The following is a 13,389-nucleotide window of genomic DNA, read 5'->3' as shown; positions in this document are numbered from 1 at the left end:
GGTAGTCATTGAAATGGAGAAGGAAAAGGAAGTGATCAGTTGGGGTGTCTTTGGACAGCTTCTGGAGGTCAGGACGTAAGTTAGGTGTCCTCTCTTGATGGGTTTGTGGTAGTAGCTTGCATTGTAATATCTGGCCCCAGAGCAGAGATGGTTGGTGCGTGCTCTTAGGGTGATTAATTCTCCAAGGAGCTTGGCCCCTTCCTAGCCTTTCACCTTGAGGGCTGTCGTTGGGAGGTTGGGTCCACAGAGAGGTAAATCCCCAGGACCTGCTTCTTTGGGTCTGAATCCTCATCTTGGCTTCAGAATTTGCAGGGGTGAGTCCTCCTGTGTTAACCTCCTGTGTTAACGGAGAGAGGTAGACCCATGGGCGAGTTTTGTTGGGGAAGATATGAGTGGGAGAGAGGGAGAAGAAGACAGCTCCAAATGTGAGTCAGAGGCCTGGGAAGTAGCTGGTGAGGGGACAGGTTTGCACTGAATCACAGGGTTTTAAATGAAGTGCCAGAAGGGAGAGAGGGTCGTAGCCTTGAAGCACTCCGGGGGCCATTCTCTGCTGGGTTTTTGACAGTGAGTGTAGTGTCACGTGCAACGAAACATTTAATACCATTCTAAGATGATGCTTTAAGAGCAGGTTTCAGAGCCTGAAGTTGATACTCTTTTCCCTCTCTTGCAGTCGAGTCATCCTACCTGTGTCTGTAGAAGAGGTAAGTCCTTTTTCTTCTTTTTATTCATAGTTGGATATACTTGCTTGTGACCCTTAGCTCATTCGGGCTCCTGGCAGCCCACACTAGTATCATCTTGTGGTTTTCATGTTTGTTCTAGCACAGAGATCATCAGTACTCGATGTGCAATTTTCCTGGTGCAATTTTCAGTTGAAGGAGGGCGCTTATGTGTCTGACCAACTATGTGCAACCTGCCTCAAGCTGTTGACCAGCAAGATAACTTTGAATAGACACTAAACCAGCCCCTCTTACCTGCTAGAACTCAGCCTGTTTGGGGACATGTTACTGAGGGGATTAAGTACGTGCATTTCTGGGACCTCTGTGACTCATCAGGGAAGTGTCTGGCTCTCTCTGGTTGTGTGACAAACCAGCAGGACTGGAAATCTCTGAGGCCCTTCCTAGCCATACTCTAGGTGACTGCTAGGAAGACCGAGGCCCAGAACCCTTCTTTTACAGAGGGCAGGGAATGACAGATGGGCTTGGCTTGCCCTCTGTCCTTTTATGGTTCTTGGGCCTGACGTGTATAGGGATCTGGCAGGATTTGCCACAAGAAGGTTCATAGGCCGTGCTGACTCAGAGTTGGTCTCTGGGACAGCAGAAGACTGTCACAGAGCCTTCCTTGTCCCGCCCTTTCTCTGAACTTCCTTCACTCTCCTCTCCCAGCTCAGCCTTGTTCTTTGCCCCTTTTGGAATCCACAGGCCCCTCAGCTTTCAGTTAAGCTCGACTTTAGGTGAAGCTGCTCAGCCAGTATGGTGCCCTCAGTCGCTCTCTCTCCTGCAGTGTCAGCTCTTGTGATAACTTCCACCCTGTTCCAAATATGAAATGGACCTTCGAAAAATGAGATCAGGCCACCAGAGCCCGCAGCACACTTGAGATGAGACAAATGGCCCCTTGGCGCCCAAAGAGGGTGGGCAGGCATTGGCCCCCCAGAGGATTGTCTCTGGTGGTGGGCTGTACGTCTGTTAAGAGCTGTGGAGACCTGGAGGAGGGGTCAAGGTGGGCCTCAAACGTGATGTGGGAGTTCTGGGTAAGGAGGATAAGAGAAATGAGACTGGGGCAGCTGGGGGAGGGGATGGCTGGGTAGATGCTGCGATCCCTGGAGGCCCCTGAGATGTACATGGGGCCTGGGAACCACGGGCTTGGGCTGAGAGCTGTTGGCTTGGGGGAGCCCTGCTAACCCATCTCCTTTGGGGTCCTTGCTCTCTTTATGAAAAAACAGCAAGTGATGATTTTCCAAACCAGGAGGCCAAGCAGGAAGGCCCAGCACGTTACTTGCCCTGAAACTTGGGGGTCCTATGCCTCTCTCTCTGCTGTACAGGAGGATCCAACACCCCAGAGAGGAAGATGTCCCCCGGGAGTTCAGGAGTACCTCAAAGTGGTGTTTAGGGGTGAAGTGGATCATTTTTACAGGGAGTTTCTTTTTTAAAAAAAATTTATTTATTTATTTATTTATTTATTTATGGCTGTGTTGGGTCTTCGCTGCTGTGCGCTGGCTTTCTCTAGTTGCGGTGAGCAGGGGCTACTCTTCGTTGTGGTGCACGGGCTTCTCATTGTGGTGGCTTCTCTTGTTGCAGAGCACGGGCTCTAGGCGTGTGGGCTTCAGTAGTTGTGGCACATGGGCTCAGTAGTTGTGGCTCACGGGCTTAGTTGCTCCGTGGCATGTGGGATCTTCCCGGACCAGGGCTCGAACCTGTGTCCCCTGCATTGGCAGGCGGATTCTCAACCACTGCGCCGCCAGGGATGCCCCTGCAGGGAGTTTCTTGATGGAATGACAGGTGGGAGTGTCTCTGAGAGGTATGGCAGACCCAGGAGGGCCAGCACTGTCCGGGGGCACCTCTTGGCTGATTGCTTATGGTGGAGCCAAGCATGGAGGGAAAGGGGAACTCACCTTGAGAGCATCCACAATTGGCGGTTTTCAGTTTGTGGTGGTTTGTTTTTGGAGCATTGAGGAAACTGTGGGGTGAACTGAGCCTGAAAGCAGAAGCTTGGGAAGTAAGCACTGGTTGCGATCCATCTGTAAGCCTGGTGATGGTCAACGCATTCTCAGCCATAAACCACTGATGAGAAAGCAGTGCTTGGCCTGTGCAGGGTTGAAGCAGGAGCTGCTCTTTCGATGGCTTGAGCCTTCCTTCCAGAAGATCAGAAAATCTTGAATGCGGAAGCCAAAGAAGAAATCAGTAATGACCAACCTTCTCAGAGTCATTATCGATAACCCATCCTAACGGTTCCCCTGGGAACAGCCCAGTGTCATGTGGCTGTTGGATTCGCCTCCCAATTGGAGGCCCTCAGAGCTTTCTGATTTGGAAGGGGAATGAAAAGAGAATAGAGAAGCCCCTGTCTTTATGACCATCCTGATGGCTTGAATCAATGTTTTGGGGTAAAATCAGCTTCTGGCTGGCCAGAGCCTTTGGCCTAATACTCACTGTGCAGGGTTTCTGGACATTCTGCAGCAAAGCAAGAGAGCCCTGGCTGTTCAACGTGGTGTGTCCAACAGTGGTTCCTTGCTCAGTTCGGGCTGCCTTTTCCCCCGACCGTGGGCAGGGCTGTTTTACTTCTCATTTCCAGAGATGCATGGCACCAGGCCCCTTTGGTGCCTGGGCTGGCAGGTCCATGGGGTGGGACCAACAGCTGTGCTGTCTTTCATGACATGTTTCAGGCCCACCCACTACATCTTCCTGGGCTCCCACTCCCAGACTGCCAAAGTGGTGGAGTCTCTGTTTTCCTTAGCTGTCTTCTTTCTTGGGAACAAGGGAGCAGATCTCCAGGGCAGGGAGCACTGTCCTGGGCCAGAGGAGGCTGGAAGCCCCGTCTCCTTGGGGCTCTTTATCTGATTTAATGTTCTGATCCCCATCCCCCATCTCTACCCCATCTGAGTCTGGCTGCTTTCTGCTTTCCCAGGGTGCACAGCCACGGTGCCAAAGGGAGCCCTCTGACATGAAAAGTGTCCCTCACTTGTAGCTTGTGGACGCTAGTCTTATTCACCCCTTAGGATTAACAAAACTGCCTTACATGTCTCATTGGGATTAAAGGATCGGAATATCAAGAGAGATTAAAAGGGGAAGATGCCAGCCCAACACACTGATCCTCTTAGAGCCTGCCCTCTGATTCCTGCAGCTGAAGAGGAACCAAATGAAGGGGATTAGTCTCTGCCGGGGCCCCTCCCCAAGCAGCACCACCAGCCGGCCCCCCAGTCCCCTCCACCGGCCTGGTAACACCGGCCTCCCCTCCCCTGTAGGCTTGCTGAGTCAGTGGTTAGATGTTCTTATGACTCTTCTCTGACACAGAATTACTGCTCCCTCCTAGGAACCCCTGGCTCGGCCAAACCCTGACCCACGTGATAGGGGTTCTCATGTATGCCTCTGTTAGGGGTGGACTTGGAAAGGCAGAGGGACCGCTTGGGGTTCCCTGGGGGCATTGAGGCAGCCCTGATGTTGCTCTGGATTAGCAAGGTCAAGGTGGCTGGCTCTCACCCCGATGCTCCTCTTTACAGGATTACCCCAGCCTTGACGGTTTGCCTGGGCCTTTCCTTGGCATCCTGGGCTGCGTTTCTGCGTTGGGAGTTAGGGCTCTTTCAGCTTCGTGGTGAACAGTGAAGTGTCCTGATGTGCTGCTTCACCTCCTTCCATGTTTTGCCCAGAAATGTCCCCGTGGTGCTTAGGAGGCTGCCAGGTAGAGCAGGCCTCAGAGGGAGAAAGACCTTTGTCTTTCACTCCTGAGAGTACCAGGAGCTTGGGGAGGGGGCATGGAGGGTGAGGAAAATCGATCCCCACCCCTCCCCAAACTATAATCAAGTTTCTTTTTCTCATACTCCCTGAAGTGTTGTGCCTGGTGGCACTGGCCGTGATAGGGAAGATGCATCCTTTGGTATAGGCGTAACTTCCTGCTTTAATGGTTGCTGTTCATTCTCTTTTCACCTCATTTTCCCCCCTAGACCGCTTCCCTCAGAGAGAAGGGAGCAGAAGGGCCAGGTCTGAGCACTGCCCAGGTCATTGGCCCTAATACTGAGTTGTCTTGAGGGATCAGAGGAGGCCAGTGATCTTGACTGGTGACTTGATAGGGTGGCATGTGACCCAAATAAAGGAAAACTAGGCTTTGGCCATCTAGTAAGTGCCAACATAGAGGGTGCACCCAGCCAGCACTGTGGGATAGGAATCTGTGCTATCTAATACGGGAAGCAGGGCGCTTGCTTCAGCCCCACCAGGAATCAGGAAAGCATCAGGAGGTTTGGTTGCCTGCAGGACTGCCCTCTGAGCTGCTGGCAGGGTGAGGAGGGGCCCAACGCTGGAGAAGAAACAAGTAGATGAGCCAGTTTTATAGCAGGGGTTGTGGATTTCACAGTGCGCTGGGTACCTTTCTTGACAAGAAGTCATGTCTTAGGACCTGTTTAAATGAATGGGATAAAGAGATTTCTAACAACCAACCCAGATCTTGTTTGGGGATCTGGGACCAAAGGCAGGTCCAGGGCAAAAACTACCTTGGACTCTATTTTCTGGATAGCGGTGTGAGATTAAGCATATTCACCTGCCTCCTTAAGCCTTGAAGTAGGATGTGAAAATGGGAAAGATGAAATTAAACACACCTGATGGCTAAAGAGAGGCCACGGAGCAGCTTTTCTTAGAGGCTCTGGGCGGATTTGGGCAAGGCCACGTGAGAAACTGCGGGATGAGCTCCCGGATCAGGGGGTCCCAGAGTGATCTAATTGGACAGTTCCTGGCAACTGGACTGTGTGCAGCCATCGAGAAGATTCTGCGTTGGCAGTAACTCCCGTCTCTCTGTTTCTTCAGTATCAAGTAGGGCAGCTGTATTCTGTGGCTGAGGCCAGCAAAAATGAAACGGGTGGTGGTGAAGGCGTGGAGGTCCTGGTGAATGAGCCCTATGAAAAGGACGGCGAGAAAGGCCAGTACACGCACAAGATCTACCACTTACAGAGGTAGGTGGCTGCACGGCAGAGCGAAGGCGTCCTGGTGTCAAAGTGGAGACAGCGGATCATTTGGGGTGTGTTTTGAGTTGTTAGCTGGTTGATCAAGTTGCTTCACCTGCGAGAGTAGGTAGAGGTGGTTCTTCTTTGCTCATTTAAAGTGTTGTTTGTTTTTAAATAAAAGTAATACTCAACCCACCAGGCTCCTAGTCTTCGGAAGTGTGGGCCCTTCCATTGTCTGTGAGTACCAGAGAGAGAGAGAGAGAGAGAGAGAGAGTACCAGAGAGAGAGAGAGAGTGTGTGTGTGTGTGTGTGTGTGTGTGTGTGTGTGTGTGTAAATGGCTGTTCATTTCCTTTGTTATCTGACAGAGATGGGATCTCTTCTTTCTTATCTTGTCATGGCTCTTTAACTGTCAGCATATTTGGCCTCATTCTTTTAAAGTACACGTCGTATCTTTAAACAAATGTGCTAGAAGTTGTTTCACCAGTCTTCTCTTGACGTATATTTACAGTCATTTCCAGATGTTTACATACAGTACTTCACTAAAACTCCTTCTGCACAAATCTTTTGATGTACTCAATGTGTGTAAATCTGTAGTAAATGTTCCTACAAGTAGAATTGTGGGGTCAGGTAGTATTTTAAATTCTGATATTGTGAAATCAGCTACCGGAGGAATTTTGGTACCTCTCTTTGGATCAAAGGCATAAGTATTTAAGAGTATAGCTTGAACTGATTGGTGTACCAAAATCCATTGCAAACCACACAATTGCTGAATCCCTAACCAAGACAGTAATATTTCAGTAAACTGTAAGCTGGCCCAAAGGACATTGAAAGCCATAGTAGACATAGACCAGCTTGAATGGAAATTGAATCAATCTAGTTTTAGAAACTACCCAATACTGGAAAAAATAAACCTGCTATTTTTTTTAATTGTGGTAAAATGTACGTAACACAAAAGTCACCATTTTTACCATTTACAAAAATATTTATTTATTTATCTGGTTGCACTGGATCTTAGTTGCGGCAGGCAGGCTCCTTAGTTGTGGCATGCATGTGGGATTTAGTTCCCTGACCAGGGCTAGAACCTGGGCCCCCTGCATTGGGAGCACAGAGTCTTATCCATTGTGCCACCAGGGCAGTCCCACCATTTTTAAGTTCAGTGGCATTAAGTAACATTCACATTGTTGTGCAACTTAAACCTGAACCTTAATCTCTAGTCAGTTAAACTGAGCAAAGCAGTTTCATTTTCATTTGGTAAAATCGCTGATTTAATGTAGCCTGCTGATCTAGGGATGTAAAAGTGCCAGCCCAGAGGGGTCCAGGATTTTGTGAGTGCCAGAGCCAGGAAGAGAACAACACTGAAGTGGGGAAAAAATCTCATCAAAGGACTTCCTGGTGGTCCAACGGTTAAGACTCCCTTCTTCCACTGCAGGGGGCACGGGTTTGATCCCTGGTCGGGGAACTAAGATCCCACATGCCACGTGGTGTGCTCAGAAAGTTAAAAAAACAAAACAAAACAATACAAAACAACTCACCAGGATCCCATTTCCTTGACATTGTGCTCTTTTCCCTCCATGGCTTCTCCTCGTCCTCCTCTGAGTTGACTGCCAACCAATCCTTACTGAGCCATTAACTGTTGATTAGAATAAGGCTTAAGACACACCTTCTGGGGCTTCCCCTGTGGCTGTGGTGCAGTGGTTAAGAATCCGCCTGCTAATTGCAGGGAACATGGGTTCGAGCCCTGGGCTGGGAAGATCCCACATTGCCGCGGAGCAACTAAACCCTGTGCCACAACTACTGAGCCTGCGCTCTAGAACACGCAGGCCACAATTACTGAAGCCCTTGTGCCACAGCTACTGAAGCCTGCTAACCTAGAGCCCGTGGTCCGCAACAGGAGAAGCCACTGCAGTGAGAAGCCCGTGCACCACAACAAAAGAGTAGCCCCCGCTCACCGCAGCTAGAGAAAGCCTGCGCGCAGAAACAAAGACCCAGCGCAGCCAAAAATAATTAATTAATTTAAGAAAGACACACTTTCCCCACAGCACATTTGTATTTTTTAAAGAGGACTTTGAAAAGAGATAGTGAGGCTGGTAGTAGGGGCCAGTTGGCTCCTCAAGACTCAGCTGGTCCAACCAAAGTGGCAGAGAGGAGGTCTGTACATATGGAGGGTGGGACATGTCTCACCTTTTCCCTTATGGAGAGGGTGGAAACTTTGTGAACTGCTACCTACCACTACTCTTAACCCCAAAACACCCAATTGCCAAGAAAAGAAAAGAAAAGAAAACCAACAGTGCTGAATGCCATGACCACCTCCCATCATGAGGACCAAAGCCGTTAGTTGTCCCAAATCAGAAACCATGGGTTCACAACACCCTCTTCCTTGTTCGTCTTATCAAGTCCTTTTTTTTTTTTAAGATTTATTATTTATTTATTTATTTATTTATTTTATTTTTGGCTGCATTGGGTCTTAGTTGGAGCACGCAGGATCTTTGTTGAGGCATGCGGGATTTTTCACTGTGGCGCACGAGCTTCTCTCTAGTTGCGGCGTGCAGGTTTTTCTGTCTCTAGCTGTGGCGCATGGGTTCCAGAGCATGTGGGCTCTGTAGTTTGCCTCACACGGGCTCTCTAGCTGAGGCTCAAGAGCTCAGTAGTTCTGGTACGTGGGCTTAGTTGCCCCGCGGCATGTGGGATCTTAGTTCCCTGACCACAGATCGAACCTGCATCCCCTGCATTGTAAGGCGGATTCTTTAGCACTGGACCACCAGGGAAGTCCTTCATCAAGTCCTTTTGAGTCCATCTCCTTCGTTATCTCCAGCCTTTGCATTTCCTTCCATCATCTCTTGTCTGGATTACCACAGCAGCTCCTAACTGGTCTCCATGCTTTCCACTTCTCTGCACAGCTCCAAGCGTTCTGTCCAGAAGAAGATCTGTTGCTCCCTAGCTTAGAAACTATAGATGGCCCTTTGCCCTCGGGATAAAGTCCATCCTCTTTGTTGCAGCTACAAGATCTTTTACGACCCAGCCTCTGCTTGTTCTCCTATATTCCCCACCTCATACCTTACACGAGCTACTCTGAACTTCTCTCTCTTCCCCCCAGCTTTTCCCACCCCACTCCCGCCCTCTTGTCTAGCTCAGTCCTACCCACTCGCTACTCCGTGTAAACCTTCCTTTTCCCTGGGGAGCCTCCCCGTGCACCGTGTTCTCACAGTGCTCTGCCTGGTTAGTTCCACTCCTCACTAGAATGGAAGCTCCCTGAGGGCAGGAGCCATGTCTGTGTGATTTCTACATGCATCGTGGTGCCTAACCCATAGAAATACTTACCTGAATGAGTGTGGCCAAGAGTGAGTGGATCTCAGTGGGCTGCTCTGCGTGTCCAGAGTTAGCTGTGTCCTGGAGGTAGCTCTTTCTCTTAGGCCTCAGGCACTAAGCTGATGAGGTTGTTGGAGCCTCTTAAGACTGCGTAGATTACCAGTGAAAAGCTGAGGCAGAGGAATACACATACCTTTTTTTAAACAAAAGAAACAAAAAGAGCTCATACGGTACCTGCTGCTCTGTAACCTGAGATAAGAATTGAATGGAAGAAAATATTTTGTCCTGGGAGGCAGATGGCCCTGAGGCCCTCCTGGCTGCCCAGAACTGACCCTAGCAGATCAAGTCATCTTGGATCCCATATTCCAGGTTAGTCAGCCAGTCAGTCTGGTCCACTCTTGAAGACATCTCATCCTTGCAATGTGTAGTACCACGCCCTGGGCCCAGTGATAAGCTGTGGCTGGTAGCCTGGGGCCTCACCTGCTGTCCTGTTCCTGGCGGGTAGGGGGCCAAGTTGCAGGTGGATGTTAGTAGCCAGCTGAGCTGGGGTGTCGGGCTCTGGCAGGTGGCTTTTCACACACAGAGTAACCTGCTGGTCTCAGGGGAACTTGCATGTCAACTCCCCACAAAGAAGCTGGAGCTGCAGCCTGGAGAATGTGCAGTAGAAGGCCATTGTCGTCGTCTTTTTTTTTTTTTTTTTTAATTTATTTTTGGCTGTGTTGCGTCTTTGTTGCTGCGCACGGGCTTTCTCTAGTTGCGGCGAGTGGGGGCTACTCTTTGTCGTGGTGCGCAGGCTTCTCATTGCGGTGGCTTCTCTTATTGCAGAGCACGGCCTCTAGGTGAGCAGGCTCAGTAATTGTGGCTCACAGGCTCTAGAGCGCAGGCTCAGTAGTTGTGGCGCACGGGCTTAGTTGCTCCGCGGCATGTGGGATCTTCCCGGACCAGGGCTCAAACCCATGTCCCCTGCCTTGGCAGGCAGATTCTTAACCTCTGTGCCACCAGGGAAGTCCCTAGCCCATTGTCTTCTAACTCTCTCCTCTGTTTCTCTTCATAACCCTTTTCTCACTACAGCAAAGTGCCCACGTTTGTTCGAATGCTGGCCCCAGAAGGAGCCCTGAATATACATGAAAAAGCGTGGAATGCCTACCCTTATTGCAGAACAGGTGAGTGCAGAGGTGGAATTTGGGCCCCACGGTGGATGGAGGGTGTGGTCAAGTAGGCCCAGGGGTGGCAGTGAATTGGGGCTTTGTGTCCCACCTTCATTTTCCAGATTAAGCCAGTGGAAGGATGAGCTTGGGGCCTCCCTTCAGGCCGGTGGTGAGTGCCAGTGTTGTCTAGTGCAATTTGGCAGCCAGCTGGGTGGGAACCACCAAGTAGCCATGGCCCAAGACGGCATAGAACCAATCCCTCCTATTTGGGGATGGTATGATAATTTTGGTTTTTACTGATTACAAAAGTAATGTCCTCTGTCTTGGAGAATACATATAAACAAGAAAATAATCACCCATGATCCTTCCATTTCTAGTCACTGTTAACATTTTAGTGTCTTTCTAATCCTTTTTTAAAATGCTTTCATATACACATGTATATAAAGTCTCCAGACATGTTTTTCAGCCAAATTTTGGGTCAGTCATACTAATTATTAAATTGTTAATTTTTACTCAGTAAATGGGAAACCTTTTCTCTGTTACTACATATAGTCTATTGTTTAAAATTTATTAATAGTTGCATAGTATTCCATTGTATGAATGTACTGGGATCTTTTTAAGCTACTCCCTTATTGTTAGATACTGAAATTTCCAGTTTTAATAGGATGTATTCATGTTTGGCTTGAAAAGCAGCAGTGAGGCCCAGGGACTCTTGAGAGAGGCAGTCATAGGAAGGGGCCTTGCAGGGTGACCTTCCTGCGCTGGAGAAGGGCCAGACCTAGATACCAAGAAAACATAGCAAAGAAAACCCTGATGTTGTTGGGGAAAAGTTGAAATAAGCCCAATGTTTGATGACAAAGGATTTAGAAACAGCTAGCCCCCAAGTATGTTATATAACACCTTTAGTCTGAGCCCTGAATCAGTGGCTTCCACTAGACCAGCATGGTTTGGTTTTTGGTTTTTTTTTTTGGCTTCACCATGTTGCTTGTGGGTTCTCAGTTCCCTGACCAGGGATTGAACCCAGACCTTGGCAGTGAAAGCACGGAGTCCTAATTAGCAGACCACCAGGGAACTTCCTAGACCAGCATGTTCTATAGTTGAAGGTGGGAATAGGAGTGGAATTATTCTCTTAATCTTCCCTAGTCTCCTATCTAGAGTTCCTAGAAAGGAAAGATTTGAACCTTCACAGAGAACTTTCTATTTTAGACATTCTGGGATTCTAGCGGGGGGTCTCTAGAGGTCCCCTGGAAGTCGACCGTGAGTTAAGTGGCTTTTCCCCCAGCCAGTCTACATTTGTTGGCACAGACAGTCGGCCTGTGGGGTCCTCCTGCCAGCCTGTGCTTACACTTCTCTTATTTGTTGGGACCTGGCACTCCCTAGATTGTACCTGATGAGGAAGATACATGTGGTCCTTATCCCGTTGACTTTGGGAATGACTGAAGTCCAGATCACAGGGTCATTGCTCTCTTCAGTCCTACACAGGTTCAAGAACCTTGTATCAGGAGATGCACGGTCATTGGTGGGACCTGGGATGTGTAATGCTTAGAGTTTTATTGCTGTAGCTGAACATGCAAACATCACTATTCCCTAAGCATCAGGCAGGAAGCTGTTCAATTCTTGGAAAAGAGGCACATACACACTTTCTTAAAAGACAGTGTGAACAGTGGCTGGGTGTGTCTGGTCTAGGGCCAAAGGTGATTTCTTGATGTGTAAGAGAGTTGCATTGAGCATGTGTCGTAAGAACCTTAGCCAACTTGGCATAATGGAGGCAAACGTACAGGGTGGACGGCTGCATGCCCGGGGCGGGGCTCTGGGTACACAGCTTGTGCCAACTGAGAGATGCCACTGTCCTCTGTAATTCTGGGGGGAGTGTGCTGCAGCTGACATGGGCATTTTTCTAGACGCCACATGTTCATTCGCATCTTCTGATCCTTGGCCAAAAGAAGAAAAATGTAATTTCTAAATACTCCCTGAAGAGGAGAGGCAGGGAGTAGGGGAGAGGAGGTTGGCTTCTTCAATGGGTGCTGACTTTACAGTCACAACCCAGTGCCATACAGAATGAATGTCTTCTTTTTTTAATATAAATTTATTTGTTTTATTTTTGGCTGCGTTGGGTCTTCGTTGCTGTGTGCGGGCTTTCTTTAGCTGCGGTGAGCAGGGGCCACTCCTCATGGTGCATGGGCTTTTCATTGCTGTGGCTCTCTTGTTGTGGAGCACGAGCTCTAGGTGCATAGGCTTCAGTAGTTGTGGCACACGGGCTTAGTTGCTCTGCAGCATGTGGGAATCTTCCCGGACGAGGGATCGAACCCATGTCCCCTGCATTGGCAGGGGGATTCTTAACCACTGCGCCACCAGGGAAGCCCAGAATGAATGTCTTGAATCTTAGATCTGTTCAGTTAGCCATTCCTCTTTTAAAAAGAGATATAAACAAGGAAGGCTATGTCCAGTTCCCTCTGGGGGCTGGTGGGAGAAAGATTATTAGTTCAAACTGTTAGGTTGCCCTAAGTAGATCAGAGTTTGAGGTGAGATGGATAAAGGAGTGTGGAGTGAAACTCCACATGCCTTTTGGAAGGCTCTAACCTTGTTCTCACTGGAGTGAAGTTGGCTGTGGAATACTCTACTTATTATCAGCTCTTTCTATCCTCTTACCTTATTTCTCTCTGTTTCTTTTCCCCTGATGCTCATGACTTGGGACATGAGGAGGGGCTAAGATGGGACTGGGTCTGTGAGTGAAAGTAGGAAGAGACGCTTGCTTTAGCAGCACATGTACTAAAACCGGAACGATACAGAGAAGATTAGCATGGCCCCTGTGCGTGGATGACACGCAAATTCATGAAGCGTTCCATAAAAAAAAAAAGAAAGAAAGTAGGAAGAGGAAAATAAATGTTTCTCCTCCTTCTTCTTCCTGTAACCTTAACCCTGGGCTGAATACAGTCTCAATAAAGCCATAGTTTGTTTGTTTGTTTATAGCAGTGCCACACGGCATGTGGAATCTTAGTTTCCCAGCCAGGGATCGAACCCTCACCCCCTGCATTGGAAGCACGGAGTCTTAACCACTGGACCACCAGGGAAGTCCCAAAGCCATAGTTTTTAAAAAGTACCTTACTGGTCTCATTGGAGAGCCCTGTTTTCCAACTGCAGAGGGTTTCCTGAGACTTTTCCAGTGTACACAGGGTTGCAGTTTGAAGAAAAGGGAAGGCTCCAAATGCAGAGGTGTTTGGAGGCCTTGAGGCTAGAGAAGATTGGGAAAGATTGTTTGGTCACCCACATTGGCATTAAAGGCCAGGAGGGTG

General features: G+C 49.0%; 1 protein-coding gene across 1 annotated transcript in view; it reads left to right on the top strand.

Annotated features, from left to right (window-relative positions):
* The window catches only part of PITPNA (phosphatidylinositol transfer protein alpha), a 40,856-nt gene that overhangs the window by 3,616 nt on the left and 23,851 nt on the right, over nucleotides 1-13,389 (top strand). The window contains exons 2-4 of the mRNA XM_081220051.1: nucleotides 671-701; nucleotides 5,505-5,650; nucleotides 10,020-10,111. Of these exons, the coding sequence (XP_081076177.1) occupies nucleotides 671-701; nucleotides 5,505-5,650; nucleotides 10,020-10,111 (269 nt within the window). The remainder of the gene's footprint in view (nucleotides 1-670; nucleotides 702-5,504; nucleotides 5,651-10,019; nucleotides 10,112-13,389) is intronic.

The sequence above is a fragment of the Mesoplodon bidens genome (genome assembly GCF_964165515.1).
Source record: "Mesoplodon bidens genome assembly, chromosome: 19".
Classification (NCBI taxonomy): Eukaryota; Metazoa; Chordata; class Mammalia; order Artiodactyla; family Ziphiidae; genus Mesoplodon; species Mesoplodon bidens.
Note: the sequence above shows the minus strand (reverse complement) of the source record. Positions and strands in the feature narration are given on the sequence as shown.